At 41.3% G+C, this 16,660-nt stretch overlaps 1 protein-coding gene across 1 annotated transcript; it reads left to right on the top strand.

Moving 5' to 3' along the window:
• The first annotated feature begins 3,194 nt into the window (after nt 1-3,194).
• On the top strand, nt 3,195-14,357 carry LOC122778644 (endothelin receptor type B-like). The gene is made up of 8 exons (XM_044040708.1): nt 3,195-3,392; nt 6,548-7,405; nt 8,629-8,741; nt 8,825-9,029; nt 11,137-11,286; nt 11,395-11,528; nt 11,619-11,727; nt 12,256-14,357. Exons 2-8 carry the CDS (start codon nt 7,022-7,024, stop codon nt 12,394-12,396), a joined length of 1,236 nt encoding a protein of 411 aa, XP_043896643.1. The 5' UTR covers nt 3,195-3,392; nt 6,548-7,021; the 3' UTR covers nt 12,397-14,357.
• The last annotated feature ends 2,303 nt before the right edge of the window (nt 14,358-16,660 follow it).

The raw sequence follows: 16,660 nt of genomic DNA, 5'->3' as shown, positions 1-16,660 counted from the left end.
GTTTGTTTTTACCTACCTTTGTATACTGTATATGTGCTTTCCCTCACATCATGAGTGGCTCCAAAACAATTGGAAAATACAGAAATAAACAAATACAAAACATGTCTCCTCCAAGATGATAACTGGTGACTTTACATAATGTTTGAAAAAGTGTACACTGACAAATGCTCGCGGCTGCTTGCTCGTCACTGCTCATGTGAACTGCAAGACAATAGGGCTCCCAACTCTGTCAAAAGGCACAGAGGCAACACAGAATTCCTACTGTGTCTGAGATTACACAGAAATAAGTAATGATGGTACCATGCCGCACCTCGCAGCAGAGGATCCTGAGTTGTGGAAATAGCTGGCAGTGGAAAAGGAAAATGGCTGTGCCTAATTTACATCTGCCGGCAACATTTGATGGAAACTGATCTGAGAGAGGTCGAGCTATCATCAGACAAAAGGTCTGGCCAGGCCGTTTGCAAGCTGTTGAGGAAAGTGTGGAGGATCCCACACATTCAAGTCCATTTCCTTACAGGGTTACGTGAGTTCACCCTGAATTATTGAGCACAGATGCACAGACATCCACAGGTTTGTGACACAGAGAATCACCAACAAACATAAATCTAGCACGCACATTATAATGTCATGGCTTTGGTCCGTCATACAATGTAAAACGTCTGGACAGCTGTGAGGTTGCAACACCGTGTGTGTGTGTGTGTGTGTGTGTGTGTGTGTGTTTTGTTTTTGAGAGTCATAGTGCAGATTAAGAGGATCGTATAATGTTGTCCCTTATGAGTTTCACAGTCAGTAAGAAATAGATCATGAATTTGTTTTAATGAGCTAATGGAAGCAGTTTGTTGTCGAATAATAATAAATGATCCTTGGGCTGTAGAATTGTTCGATGCATGCCTGCTCACACTCAGCAGATTCATGCTAAAGTCCTTGACTCGTCAGTCTGACTTTCAAACTATTAATCGTCTACTGAACTTTCCATATCATCACATCTGCCTTTCAAGGACATCAGAATGACCTGCTGATATTTACTGTACGTACCCACAGGTTCTATTTCAATGATTCAAGCAGAAAAAAAAATCTTGTTTTTAGCTTGATGTCTGTTGACCTTCTCCGGGGAAGTTTCAAAGGGATTCTTAAGCCTCTTAAGAGATTTTTTTCCTCAATGCATGGATGACTTGAGAAAGACATGAAAATCAAAGCAAAAAAGGGGAGAAGTCATGTTAACAGCGGCAAAGACAGAGCTGTGACTTGATTTGATTGGCTTTAGGGTTATCTTTATTCATCTAACATCCAAAGTGTCATCATAGTTGTGTCATTCAGTTTTAGCCGCTGTGATTAAAGTCCTTGTGACTTGGGGCACCCAGAGAATCTTTCTCAAAGAGCCGCACGGTCAGACTAAAGCATATGTTTGTCATGTTCATCCCTCTGGACATCAGTCTGATGATGGAGCTCTGCTTTGTTCATCAGTGATTAGCTCAGTGGAGTCATGAAGCGAAGAGAACAGCTTGTCTCTTGTTGCCATCCCGCATTTCGGGCCGCACTGCTTTATTCGGTTTTGGAAATAATCCTTTTCCATCGTGTCCATCTGAATCAGAAACAACAATCAGGAACATACTGTTTAGTTCAAAATGAGCTTCTTTCCTGTGACGGAGGATGAGGAGTACTTACATATCAGGATGAAGCAACTGTGTCTCTCTGTCAAGGACAAGTAGGGGCAATAGTTGTGCCTCTCCCCAATCCTCCTCTCTCTTTCTCTCTGTCTCTTATTTTCACACACACAAAGTAGGCAGTTAGATGGGATAATTTATATCATCATGTGTATAATTGTGATAATGCCAAATGACCATTCACAGATATGAGTCTGTGCTAATGACATAAAAAAAGCACCAGGAATAGTTTTGTCCCAGAATAGAGTGGCAGAGGATGGGTGTCATTAAACAACAGACCACAGAAAGGCCCTTTGTCTGTGTGTGTGTGTGTGTTAATAGCAGTGGTGACGGTGATGGTTCGAAGAGTGAGGAATGCATGATTGGTGTCTTTGTTTGCACATATGCATGTGTGTATCACGAGCACTGATATTTAAATGTCTTGAGTTGTTTCCTTTTACTATTATTACTGAACGAACAATAAACACTTTTGTTGATCACTGTCTGTTGTGTTGTTCGTGGAAAGATGAATTGAACAGTCTGCAAATTACTTGTATCTCCTCAAACATGTGTTTACCAAATTTAGAGAAGCAAAGACACACATTCACATTTAAGAAGCTGAAATGAAAGTTGTCATCACGTCTTCTGAGTGAATATTACATGAAGTTAAACAGTAGAAAAAACATTATTGATGAGGTTTTAGCGACCTATCTGTCGCACTTCTACCTGCCAAGTTTGAAGTCTAACAACCGACCCATTGGACAGTTACACAATTAACACACAGACAGGAAAGGAAATGGGCCTCGTAAGCGGAAGGTCACTGGTTCAATCATGGGATGGGCCAAAGGCAAACGTGCCCTTAAGCAAGGCTCCTGGGTTGTCCTGCACCAGATTTGTCGTTGAGTGCAGAGCTCTCATTTGTGTGTGCAAAAATGACTAATTCTAAGTTGCATCAGTTAATTAAATGAACTCATATTTCTATGGGATAATATGCTGCACCACCAAAGTATTCTGCCTTGGATAGGTTTTATGTGCAGTGTGGGGGCTGCCACTTCCAGGACTGATGGAAATTACAATTTCTACAATACAATTTTCACTTTCAAAAAATGTGTGTTTCCCTAATTTGCCAACAAATATTGGCATTATGTGGAATTCAATGTACAAAGACACTACCGGACAAACCATGTTAATGCATATGGTTAACATTGTTAACCCTTAACAGAGAAGGAGCTTATCAACGTTTTTTAAGTTTATCAAAGATAAATTGTTTTAAACATTTTCTTTAATGTTGAATCTTTAAACTCTGAGTTGGAGCCAACACGTAACTGGCGAGTGAACCCCGAGGCTGAGCTATTCATATGACAGCGTCAGCATCCCATGTGTAGGCCAATACGTCATCACAGCGACACGACGCAGAAAGAAAGTATTTTAAAGTTGAGTGTCTGCAGCGGGCAGGGAAAGATGTGCTTGAGACGTGATTGGCTGTTCCAGCAGCGTCCGGGCTGGTGTTTATAAGAGCCTGCACTTTGAATGTGCGTCAGAGCGCAGCGGGAGCAGGGCGCGGAGCACTTTCACTCTTATTCACAGTAAAAAACAATACTAATATAACAATAATTACAATTAAAAAAAAGATAAAAAATAATCACAGTAATAATAATAATATCAAACAACAACAGGACAACTGGCAGAACTTTGAAGGATTATTGATAAGACAACTTTTGGCATTGAACACATCACCACGGCTGTTCGGTAGGTCCGAAATAAATATCACTATCTATCTATCTATCTATCTATCTATCTATCTATCTATCTATCTATCTATCTACCCATCCATCTATCTATCTATCTATCTATCTATCTATCTATCTATCAATCTATCTACCCATCCATCTATCTATCTATCTATCTATGTCTATCTTTTATGGCTTTAGTTTGCAGTCTTCCTGGCGCCTCCGTGAACCACGTCCCCCCTTTTATTTTATTTATGCATCACAAACTACAAAGCATAACTGTTTGAGTGAATATGTAACTAACAGGGGGGAAAAAAAACAAAAATGTGCACATCATATATTTTCATAGATCTATTTCACACAGTACTCCAACACAGAGCAGATGTGTTGGAGCCACAGTCTTCTTGCAGTTACGCAGATGAAAACTGAATCCCTGTTTTGTTGTTGTTATTGTTGTTGTTGTTGTGCTGAAGTGTCACTTTGCAGTTTGTAGAATTCATGACCTGCAGCTTATGTGGTGGTTTCCTGCAGATCTCTGAACACTGTAAATTCTGGCACATAGTGACCAAAACACTGCTGCTCTGACAATAAGAAACTCCTGGGTAGAGGCAGATGAGACCATGTTTCACAGCCTGACAAAGAAATCTAACATGTTTAAATGGAGCTATAAACTTGCACATCGGTGTATTGAGGGGCAGCGGAGCATTCACTAAGCTGGTATTTTCATTGAACTGCTCCACCTTTGTCCCGTCCCTAATTTAAAAACAGCATTGTGCGAGCCTTAGCATGGGTATTTGCATTTTTAATCCTGTTATCTCACGCTGCACACCTGGCAATGTCCACACAACTCAAAAATAACCACAGAGCTGAACGAACACTGCACCAAACATATGGAAAAAAGAAAATGCTGGAAAAACTTAAAAAGCAAAACTTGATTACTTCAGTTGATAACACCCAAATTAATTAAGATCATTCAAACTAGAGGTAAGTGAAGACAACTTTTGTTTAATCTTGATTAATTTAGGTATTACCAGTCAAACTGGCTTCCTTTGGTCATCCTGTGCACATCGGTTGCAAATATTCTGTCCAGAATAAAAATGTATTGATGATGATAATGAAACCGTTCTAGAGAGAAGAAAAACAAACAAATGGCAGATGAATCCCAGATTGCGGCCCCCTCTGCAGTCATGTCTTTAATATGATGTCATTAATGCTGTGCTTCTGAAGAAAGACAACACGTACAAATGCAATGATCTGTTTCCTTTCTTCCTGTTTCTTACATGATGGAAAATGAGATTCAAATGTCAGCTGACTCCAGCTCCACTGACTCTCAAAAGAAGTCAAAAAGTCACGCAGGATGTATGGATGAATGGATGAATGGATGCATGGAAGTGCTCTCGGCAGTTTGCTTTTGTAGAACATCAAAATCTGTCTCTGCTCTCTGTCTTTTACTGTAGTTCTCCCTCCTTCACGTCAGTCTTATGACTCCCATCCTCTCGGGCGTTGTGCCTCCTCAGCTCTCACGCTTTGCCCTCTTTCCCTCTTTCCTGTACTTTCCTTTTCCTCCCATTGTTTTTTCTGAATGACACTGTAGATCAAACTGTCATTTGGCTCAATCTTGGCATTTTTAATGAACAGTGTGTTCCTGTATTTCTTTTACCCTTTTTATTTTACTTACTTACTTGTTGTGGTTGCTCTTCTTTTCAAACTCTCTTCTCACACAAGAATGCACACTTTATGAGCACCGCCATATCCTCTCCACTTTCACTCTGTTGCTTTCCAACATCTTCCAGTCTAAGATTTGGAGCCAGCAGAGCTGAAGGTCAGAGATGATTTCTAACGCTATTAAATTAGGAGGATCAGTCCAATTAAAACTCAGTTTTCCAAATAAATCGTGCTGTCCTGCTCTAACACGGCCTAATGAGCTGCCAACACAAAGGCATTATTCAGACGATAAAGGGAATATGTGTGGAGGTTGGCCAGATTTTTCAAAAAGGATTTTTTTTTGTGACATGTGTGTGAGTTCATCCATGTGATTCTGAGTCTTTGTGTGTGTGTGTGTGTGTGGACAGACTGGGCCTCAGTGGGCAAAATCGTAGCCATGAATGCCAGCTGTGTTTCCCAGTCACTGTGCAAAATTGCCCATTCTTTGACTTTATACTGTAGTTTGTTCAAGTTGGTCTAAGATTTTATTGGCACACTCCGAGCATTAAAAAGTTAAAGAAATCATTAAAGTTTGTGTCAAGAGGTTGGCTCAGCGATGGAGGGATCGTGGGTGTGTGCATGAGAATGTGTATCAAAGACTCACTAATGACATTATGAGAAAGGGAGGACATTTTTGGTCATGGGCTAATAAAGGGCCAAGGCTTTTTGGTTTTAAGATTTAGTTAGGGTTCAGGTGAGGGGTGGGGCGAGGCACTTAGTTGAGATGGACGAGTTTAGGATAATGGGGCTGGGGAATGCATATTGTCAACGTATGTCCACTTAAAATCAAAAGTACAAGTGTGTGTGTGTGTTTTCTTTGTCTCACTGAGGACTCTAGCTTAGCTTTGAGCCACTCAAGACTTATGGGGGCCCCCCAGAATGCCCCTGGGCTTCTCCTGGAAAAATAGGCAGATTGACGGTGGCAAATATTTCTGTAGACACATGTTCATGCATGCACGCGCACACACGCGCACATGCCAGACTCAGACTTCATTTATTTTAGAAGCAACGCAATAAGCAAATTGCAAAGACTGCAATGTAATCCTTCAAACTGTGGTCATTCTATATTAAATGCCATTTAAACAATGCAGCACCCAACACATGTTAGATTATATGCTGATTCATCCAGAGCATCTATGGCACATCATTCAGACCCATTCACACACATTGTGCCAGCACAGCTGCCAGGAATGAGGTACTTTCTCTTACCGTCTCAAATCATACTCATGTTCCGGACATGGTTTCTCGTGCTCTTAATGCATCAACAAACTTGAAAATGTGTGTGATATTTGTTTTATTTATCCTGAAAGCTTCCCCAGTTTAACATCAACACCACTTTAATGATTAAACACATCCAGAGAATACAGAATATACAGAAAATGATTGATATTGTGGTGAGACACGTACATACACAGCTGTGTTTGTGTTTGGTTTGTGTGTAACTTGGTGATTTGTCTGCTCTCCCCACAGGTCGGTGAAACGTACCCACACACACGTTGCCAGGCCTGGAGCGAGACTCAGTGTGTGAATGTGTGTGAGCATGTGAAAATGTGTGTGTGTGTGTGAGCCGTTAATGTGTAACTAAACCCCTAAACCCCCCTTTCAGGTGAAAACCAGTGTATATCGGTATAATGTAGTAGTGACGTTATATGTTGATCCAGATTAGTATTGAAATTATACATGTTGTGATATAAAATCAGTGTATCTACTGCCTCTCAAACAGCAGCTACATTTAAATTTTAGCATTAGCTTTCTTAGTCCACCCTTGCTTCACTGGTACACACTTTTGTCCTAGCGCTCCCCCCACACTTTTATAACCCCCAGATTGGTTTCTCTCTCCACCACTTGAGAGGTTTGTCTCCTTTCCCTCACTCAGCTCTCATTCCACTTCTGGGCATTTTTCAAAATCAGGCATTGTGTGTTGAGTGCAAGGCTGATGCGAGGATGAGGCTTGTTGCTCTGCTCTGTTTCCTGATGGCCGCGGAGGTTGGAGCCTCCAGATTCGCCCGCGACTCCCAGGCCGCGTCTGAAGCTTTAGAACCAACCAAGAGCAACTATTCCATTCCACTGCCACCACAGTCAGGCCGACCGCAGGGCATCACCCCTCCGTTGTGCATAAAGCCCACGGAGATCAAGCAAGCCTTCAAGTATGTGAACACCATGGTGTCCTGCCTGATTTTTGTGGTGGGGATCATCGGCAACACTACACTGCTCAGAATCATTTACAAGAACAAGTGTATGAGGAATGGACCAAACGTCCTGATCGGCAGCCTGGCACTGGGAGACCTGCTTTATATCATCATCGCAATCCCCATCAATGTATTTAAGGTAACTTTGTGTCTTTCCTATAGTGTTGGAAAGGATCTCGAGCTTTAGACCTTGAGCTTTAGACTTTGTTGATGCTATGCTGTGAAAGAATGGATATTTTGCCAAACGATGTTGCTGCTTTTAGACGTGTCGCCATGGAACAGGAAGTGGTAGTAAAGTAATAACAGTCCAACCTCTCCCAAACTTCATGTTCGATCAGAGTCCCAGACTGAAGACACCGACATGTCAATGTTATGAAATTGTTACACTTAGGTTAGGTTACACACCGTTTAGTGTCATCAACAGCTACGTTTACAAGAATACATTTACTCTGACCCGAGACAGCCCACTCAGAAACAAGTTTGAGAAAATGAGAGGGCCGGTATATGCAGAACAGTCTATCCAGCTGAGGAAAATGAGCCAGATAGGGGACAGTGAGGGGACAGTGAGGGGACTAGCAGACATGGAAGTGAAGCGTCTTCTTCACTTCCAGGGAAGTAGACAACATTGCACATGTCAAAATAGTCCATTCTGACTGAACTTGATGCATGTGTACATACTTTACAATTGGATCATTTAATTTTGCGATTAATAATGAGACTGGGAGTTGAATGACTATGTATACATTCAACTAGACCTGGCCTCATCACGTACAAAGTAAATACAATAAATAATCCAAACACTCGTGCTTTTGTTTGTCAAGTGGAAGGATCTCTGTATCTGCAGATTTAGACAAGCATCAAACCATTAGTTCAAATTAATGTCTCTGTTTGTTGAAAATAAACGGATGATTTGAAGTTTAATGCGGTGGTTTGGCTCTACAAATGCTTAGTTCATGTGGTTTTAATTTATTCTCTTACTCAAAGTTGGTTGTCAAATAGTTCAAACACATTGAATGTATTAGTAAAATAAATTACATCAGTCTTCTAATTTCCTTCGATGAGATTTCAGCGAGGAAAAGCTGAAAGTGACGAGGCTGTTCAACTTCTACAAACCACTGAAGACAGTTCTGTAGATTTATGTTAAAATGAAAGTGTAGAAGAAGTAATTTTCCCTCTTCCCAGGGGAGAGGATGTTTGCTGTGTGGAGGAACACATTCTTGTTAGTTTTGGCTTTGGCTGCTGGAGTAATAATAAAGAAAGGACCCCTAAGTGAACTTCACTGGTTACACAGCTGACACTTTTCAATTTTCTCTCACAAAAATGTCTTTCTTCTCTGTGTGTTTCCATTGTCCTTCTCTACAGCTATTAGCCGAGGACTGGCCATTTGGTGTATATGTGTGTAAGTTGGTGCCGTTCATTCAGAAAGCCTCTGTGGGAATTACCGTCCTCAGTCTGTGTGCCCTCAGTATCGACCGGTAGGTGGACTTCTGCTCCACACACAGATACATGATGGATTTCAGCACTGACGCCAGCTAATGCCCGTGTCTCTTTACTGCAGTTACCACGCAGTGATGTCATGGAGCAGGGTGAAAGGGATGGGGATCCCACTGTGGAAAGCTGCGGAGGTGACTCTGATCTGGCTGGTGGCAGTGGTGCTGGCCGTCCCTGAGGTGCTGGCCTTTGACATATTGGAGATGCCGTACAGAGGCAACAAGCTGCGTGTCTGTCTGTTGCACCCGGACCAGAGCAACAGCTTTATGAAGGTTGGACTTTTATTCATATCAGCGTCAAGAGCATAGCCTGGTATCGTCTCACTGTGTCACGATCATGCAAGATGCTGTCATGAACCTTTTTGGGTGCGTGGTTGTCACCATCCATCTAATAATGTAGCAAAAACTAATTCAGTCGTAACTGTTTTGTAATAAAGTAGCAAGAACTACTGCTAGTATCTGTGATGTGTATCATATCGCCAGATTTTTACAGCCCTACTGACTACAGAGCACAATGGAAATAATGTAGTAATTAGTAATAGCAGTAGTAACTAAGGAGTGATCATTTATTAACATACTGTATTTTATTCACGTACTAAAAACCACACGTACAATTATGATATTGTGGGAGACTGGTAATAATGGACCATGCAGCTCTGGTGTCACATTTGATTTAATCTTATTACAAGATGTAAAAGAATATTAAAAGTTCAAATTCAATTGCAAAAGAAAACAGTAAAAGAAAATATCAAAGTGTCTTCAAAATGCTCTAAAAAAGATGTAAAAACTTCTTATTACTCACTGGGTTCTGCGCACATCAGCCATAAAGAAGGGAATCACAGTTGTAAGTAATCAAATGAATGCTTTCTGGCTGAGTTCTGTTTAGTTTCTCTTAGTTTCAGGGTGCGTGTTAGTTCACTGCCACAATGACCTGACTTACATGAACTGAACAGAGCGGTGTTGTCAGTAAAATGTGTGCTTTTCCTGCTTGAACATGCAAAACATAATGGCTGCCATGCCAAGAGTCGACTGGTTTGAATTTAAAGTATTAGGAAGCAACTAGTTGAATAAAGCATCTGTCATGTGATGACATTTTATTTGGCTCACGTCATCATCCATCACTGACAACAACCATTGTAAGAAAGTGGCCTCAGGGCAGCGGTAACAAATAATGGAGATGATGAAATGGCACACATGAGAAACAGTGTTGTGTTGACGATGAGCTGTTCCCAAGATGTCAGTACCTTCATTGGTTATAAGTGAAGCCCAGGAAGTACAGACATTGTAGTTAGCCAACAGGGAGCGACTCTGCTGGTTGTAAAAAGAACTAAAAGAACATTTTCCTGAGGTCTTAATGGTCTCAATCACAAGTTTCAGGTCTTCTTCGTTAGAGCATGATGTCAATTTTGTAAGTTCTGTTTCCATTTAGTGGGAAATAGACGATAAAGCACGAGTGGACACCCGTGTGTCTGACCGTAGACACAATCTACAGTTAATCTACACGATTAATAGACTGCTGTGTGGATAATAAATGGATTGCAAATGGTGAGCGAGCAGACAGGAAGGAGTGAGGAGCACGAGGTCCATCCACATACACACTGTACACACACAAAACCGGAGGCACAACCTGGGTTCACAGCTGTGACCGTGACAGCTTTCTGATTAGAATCTCTGTTTGATTCAAGACAGGAAAAATGTGGATGTTGTTCATCCTGCACCTGATGATGTGGCGTTCAAATACACAGCAACACAATGGTTTACTTCAGAGCACAGTGCCTCTGGGACAGCAATGGTGTGCTCTTTTAATCAAGAATTCCTTTTGTTTCTTAAGTCCTGCCAATACTGACTAAGTTACTTAATACAATATTGATACACTCCATGCAAGGCCTCTGAATGAGGTTTCTGTTCATAAAGCTGCTTAAGTGAGAAAGATGATACCAAGATCTACAGGGCATCCATTAATCCTCTGTGTCCTTTTACTGAAAAGTGAAAAGAAAGAGGAAAAAAACAAGTCTAAAGTAAAATAAAGTAAATATATGGAAGAATATGAATTCAATCATATCATATATATATATATATATATATATATATATGTATGTATGTATATATAAATATATATGTATATATATATATTATATATATATATATATATATATATATATATATATATATATATATATATATATGTTTTGTGAAACTTGGCAAGAAAAATACAACTTTAAATCTCTGTCTCTGTGTCCACAGATTGAATTTTGTGTGTCACTGTTTAGAATGAATAACACATTTTGTGTGGTGACAAATCAAGGCCAACACTATATATTTTCTTAAGTGTGCATGTGCTATTGCACTTTTCTTATGATGGGACGTGTTGTTTTTCCAGTGCTACCAGAATGTGAAAGACTGGTGGCTGTTTGGCTTCTACTTCTGCCTCCCACTGGCCTGCACAGGAATCTTCTACACGCTCATGTCCTGCGAGATGCTCAGTCGCAAAAAAGGCATGCGCATTGCACTCAATGACCACATGAAACAGGTATGTAAAAGAAAAGGTTTGGGTGCTCACATTTATAATCATGTAACCATAATTTGTAGGACATGAAGGCATCAGTATTTGTCTTTCTGTGTGTGTGTGTGTGTGTAGCGGAGGGAAGTGGCGAAGACTGTTTTCTGCCTTGTGTTGATTTTTGCGCTCTGCTGGCTGCCCCTTCATCTCAGCCGTATTTTGAAGAAAACAATCTATGACCAACATGACCCGAACCGCTGTGAACTGCTCAGGTAAGCGCACACGTTCAGTGTGCAACACAAATATACTGCACATTTTATTAGTGTGGTTTTTACTGTAAACTCAGTCCTTTACCCTTTCAGCTTTCTGCTAGTGATGGATTACATTGGGATCAACATGGCCTCCCTAAACTCCTGCATTAACCCAATTGCTCTGTATTTTGTGAGCCAGAAGTTTAAAAACTGCTTCCAGGTAAGAAACAAAGTTGCAGTAAAATATGGTTTCTTTCTTTTAAGTATCAATATGTGTGTGTTAATTGGCCACACGGTGATGTGGTGGTTAGCACTCTCGCCTAGCAGCGAGAAGACCTGGGTTCGAGCCCCGGTTGGAACAAGGGCCTTTCTGCATGGAGTTTGCATGTTCTCCCCGTGTGTACGTGGGTTCTCTCCGGGTTCTCCGGCTTCCTCCCACTGTCCAAAAACATGCAATGTGGGGAATAGGTAAATTGGACACTCTAAATTGACCATTGGCACAGCACCCCCTGCGACCCTCTGGTGGAGGATAAAGCGGTTAGATGATGAATGAATGAATGTGTGTGTTATTTACTCAGGTTTTATTTGGTGTACTTTTTCCTTGTGTATTTGTGTTTAGGTCTTTTTTAATGTCTTGTGTGTGTAAAGGTGATGTTGAGCCCTGTCAAAGACACGTTTCTGTCACGCCTTGGTGTCAGACAAATAAAGTTCTGCAGTCAGCATGACTGTCTGTCCTCGTGTCTTGCAGTCCTGCCTGTGCTGCTGGTGCTACAGACTGTCTCCTCTGGACGAACGAGGTTCAGGAGATCGCTGGAAGGGCTCCTGCCACGGGGATGGACTCGACCGCTCAAGCTCCCGCTCCAGTCAGAAATACACAAGCTCTTCATAAGTGCACATGTGTACGCACATAAACACACACACACACGCACGCACAGGCACGCACATGCGCAAACACACACATGCCTCCTCTGCCAAACCCATGAAACTGCATCGCCCCCAACAACAGACTGGCTATCAGACTTGAGTGAGGGGGGAAAGGCGATGTGAGGCAGACATGACTGCTGCAGGACAAAACACATAAACAGGACTGTACCTGTTCAGGCTCTAATACTAAGTACAGAAACCATGATGAACCCAACGCTGCAATAATCTCTTTATTATGGTGAATAAGGTTAAAGAGAATTGACGCCACATGTAAAATGTATGTATGTATATGTAATGTTTATTTTCCTGCAGATAGGTAGACATTTAAGTATATCTAGCCCGAGTGCTGCATGTATGAATTATAGCACCGATGAGTACTAACTGTTCAAGCTTTATTACCTCACGGGGAACAATAGAGGGAAAGTGTGACCCCAGGATCAGCGGCCAATTATTAATATCTGCAAGTCAAGTGTATGCTGTCACTACTCCATGCCCATGTGACCTGGTGATGTCAGGCCTGAGTAAAATGGGCCTCAGTGTCCAATTCACAGTAACCTGGAGGGTTAAACTTCAGAGGTGTTTCATCTGGAAATGATTGCAGTTCCAAATCATGTGGAGGACAGCTGTTGTTCCTGAACACTGACAAACACCAGATGATTCCTGTCGTGTGACACTGAAGATATTAGCAGTATTATTGTCACAGTAACCATGCTGTTGTAAGTGATTGCCACTGTGTATAAAGTCTTAGCTTCTTACACTTTGAACATGTAGCTTCTATTTTTCTAAGAAAATACCACAGAAACTCTGAAGCTGGTTTCACCTTCTGACATGAGGTGTTCATTTAGTTTTTGGGGGTTTTTCAAATATTTTATCTACCATCAGGGAGGGGTCCGTTTGCATGGATGTTTGTGTGGTTTAATCTGAAAACCTTTTTTATTATGTTCACATTCAAAAGCTTTAGGAAGGAAACAAATGTGTTGGATGTCGAGTGTTTCAGCAGGGATTACATACTGATCCTAGAAAATATTTTAGAAATATTACTTCTTTCCATTCATTAAAGTGACTAAATAAATCCAGGTATTTTCATAAACTCCATTGGTTGAATAGCTGAAGCATGTGATGTGCCTTATTTTTTTTAAAGAATTTTAGAGGTCGGACATCTGTAGCACCCAGTAGTCACAAATTGTGTGATGACAGCACGTCAAGAAAACACTTTTTATACAACTTAAGGGTCTTTAAAGGGTAAAGAGAGGAGGAGAAACTGCAGTTTGTGACTTTCTATTTCCAGTCATTCCACAGAAAACACACATCGCTTGTGTATTCACTGTATTAAGACCTACATGCTACATTTTTAAACCTTAAACCTAAACAAATCAAAGCGTTAAACATTGGCAAGACTACTGATAATACATACACAGGAGAAAGAGTTTTTATCTAGACTTAGATTCAAAATCTCACCTCTGTTCATTTCATCATTCAAACGGTCGATACTGAATACTGAATGTATTTTACAACAAATATTTTGCCAAACAACCAGATACCGTGTTAAATGACACAGAAGCTTTTTTTTATACACACAGTATATATGTAGACATGATTAATGTGTAATATATTTATGTTAAAAACACATATTATATTTCTTTGCCACTGTATTAGGTTTGCGGCCGTGCTCAGATCAGCTGATCCTGCAGTGCATGACTCATTAACTCATCATATCTAATTGTGTTTATCTACAAACAACTGTGTGCCGGAAGGTCCAAGTTGATTTGTGAGGATCTTATAGAGGGACCACCAAGCTAAGTCATTAAAATGTCATTTTAGGTTGACAATTAAATGTGAATGTTGAGCCTGGTGGTTTGGATTACATTTATACTTTAGCCTTCTTACTGGTTGAGAGAATGTTGTAATAAATATTATTTTATAGCATTTGTGTTGGAGTTATTCATTCACTATATATAGTGTGTGGATGTCCAGGCATTTCTGGAGACTGAACTGATATTCCATGTTGCAGACTCTACGTATGTGGGTGGAGAGCTTGCATTGACTTTTCATGTACATAATATTTGATGTAATGTGCATTTTAAGTCATCCGTTTATTATATGCATAAGTGGCAAAAAGTCAGAGTACATGTATCCCTTGAGAAACTGGAGCGAATATAAACAATAAACAATCATCTTTGTTGTAAAACAGCCAGTCAAAGGTCAAATATTGTGTCACTCAGCTCAGTTTTTCCCTCTTTTGTTACATTTGGTTTACATCAGGATTCAAAGAAGGATCCTCAAAAGTAAACATGTCAGACCTGCTAATTATGAACATTGGAAGTTTTTCCGTCTGGGCCCCTTATCCTCACCCACGCCAGCGCCAACACCCACCCAAACATCAACACGGTCACAGGTGTTACGTGTCTGTATCAAACAAAGTCGTGTACACGGTGCTCCAAGTACTTTGTGACAGCTCTCGCTTCATAAAGTTCTCCCTCCCTGATCTTATTGGCTGCTCTACAGCTGCTGCAGCAACTTAATTGATTTACTTATCACATTGACTGGAAGTCAACGGGTAAATTGAGTAAATGGTCTCAATTTTCTGAAGGTTTCTTGAAGGGAACATGATGTAAATTAGATGACAATGTACGTCATCAATGAATGGACAATAATGTGACTGACAGCTGGCGTCATCAGTAATGGGTGACGTCATGCTTAACTAAATTTAATGGACACATTTAAATTCCCATGGCCCATGGACTGTCTTTTACATATTCATATCAGTGTTAGAATGGCCCAGTCAAAGTCCAGACCTGAATCCAATCGAGAATCTGTGGAAAGAGCTGAAGACTGCTGTTCACAAACGCTCTCCATCCAACCTCACTGAGCTCGAGTTGTTTTACAAGGAAGAATGGGCAAGAATTCCAGTCTCTCAATGTGCAAAACTGATAGAGACATATCCCAAGCGACTTGCAGCTGTAATTGCAGCAAAAGGTGGCGCTACAAAGGATTAACGCAAGGGGGCCGAATAATATTGCACGCCCCACTTTTCAGTTTTTTATTTGTTAAAAAAAGTTTAAATTATCCAATATATTTGGTTCCACTTCACGATTGTGTCCCACTTGTTGTTGATTCTTGACAAAAAAATTCAATTTTATATCTTTATGTTTGAAGCCTCAAATGTGGCAAAAGGTTGAAAAGTTCAAGGGGGCCGGATACTTTCACAAGGCACTGTATAACAAGCAGTGAGAGTACCAGTGCCTCTCTTTTTTTATTTTATCTTCCTCTCTTAAGTCAGAGTTCACGATGTGTTGTGGAAGGGAATTCCCGAGGGTAGAAGCAGCGGCGGCAAAGGCTCGGTCCCCCGCGGTTTGGTGCTTACTTCTGGTGATGGGGGGGGGTCAAGAGGTTAGAGTCAGGAGAGCAGACATGGCGGGTGGGGGAACGGCTGTGGAGGTCAGTGAGATAAGCGGGGACAAGGTTATCTAGGGCTTCGTAGATGATGAGGAGGAATTTGTACTCAATGCAGTTTTGATCAGGGAGCCAGTGGGGCTGTTGGAGGATGGGGGTAATGTGGTAACCGAGCCGCTGAATTTTGTATGTATTGCAGTTTTTGGAGGTCTGTAGAGGGCTGATGGGGGATTTGAAGGAGGGGGTGGAGTCCATTATGATACCAAGGTTACGCACAGAAGCGAGAGCAACATAATGACCATCAATGAGGAGTCCTGGCCAGAGGGTAGTAGAGCTTTGGGTCCAGTAATGATGAGTTCTGTTTTGTTGCTGTTGAGTTTCAGGAAGTGATTGTCCATCCAGATTTGGATGTTAGTCAAACAGGTTTTGGAGAGAATGACTGGGGTGATGGATTTGGTGGCGATGTACAGATGTGTCCGTGATGTGTCCACGGGGTAAGAGGAGCGGGCCAAGTACCAAGCCTTGCGGGACACCACGGGCGACTGGGGTTTTATAAAAGTGAGAGTAAATTGCTGCACTCAGCCCTTGTGTAACCCCAGCCACCCACCTAAGTAAATGGTAGGTTGTCAACCTGTTTCTTGGAAGTTAACTGAGGAGCCACGTGTCCATCCATCATACCAAGAAAAATAAGGTTGTTTATTCCCAGTGCTGCTGTCAAGGTGGGTCAAAGAGCAGAGATGACTCGGGCTCAGGGCCTGTGGGTCTAGGGGGACCCAGGGGTGTCAATTCCAATGTGCAAAGGAGTGTGACCTTTAACTGAAATTGAGTGTGCTAAT

The sequence above is a fragment of the Solea senegalensis genome, linkage group LG12, assembly GCF_019176455.1.
Source record: "Solea senegalensis isolate Sse05_10M linkage group LG12, IFAPA_SoseM_1, whole genome shotgun sequence".
Taxonomy (NCBI): domain Eukaryota; kingdom Metazoa; phylum Chordata; class Actinopteri; order Pleuronectiformes; family Soleidae; genus Solea; species Solea senegalensis.
Note: the sequence above shows the minus strand (reverse complement) of the source record. Positions and strands in the feature narration are given on the sequence as shown.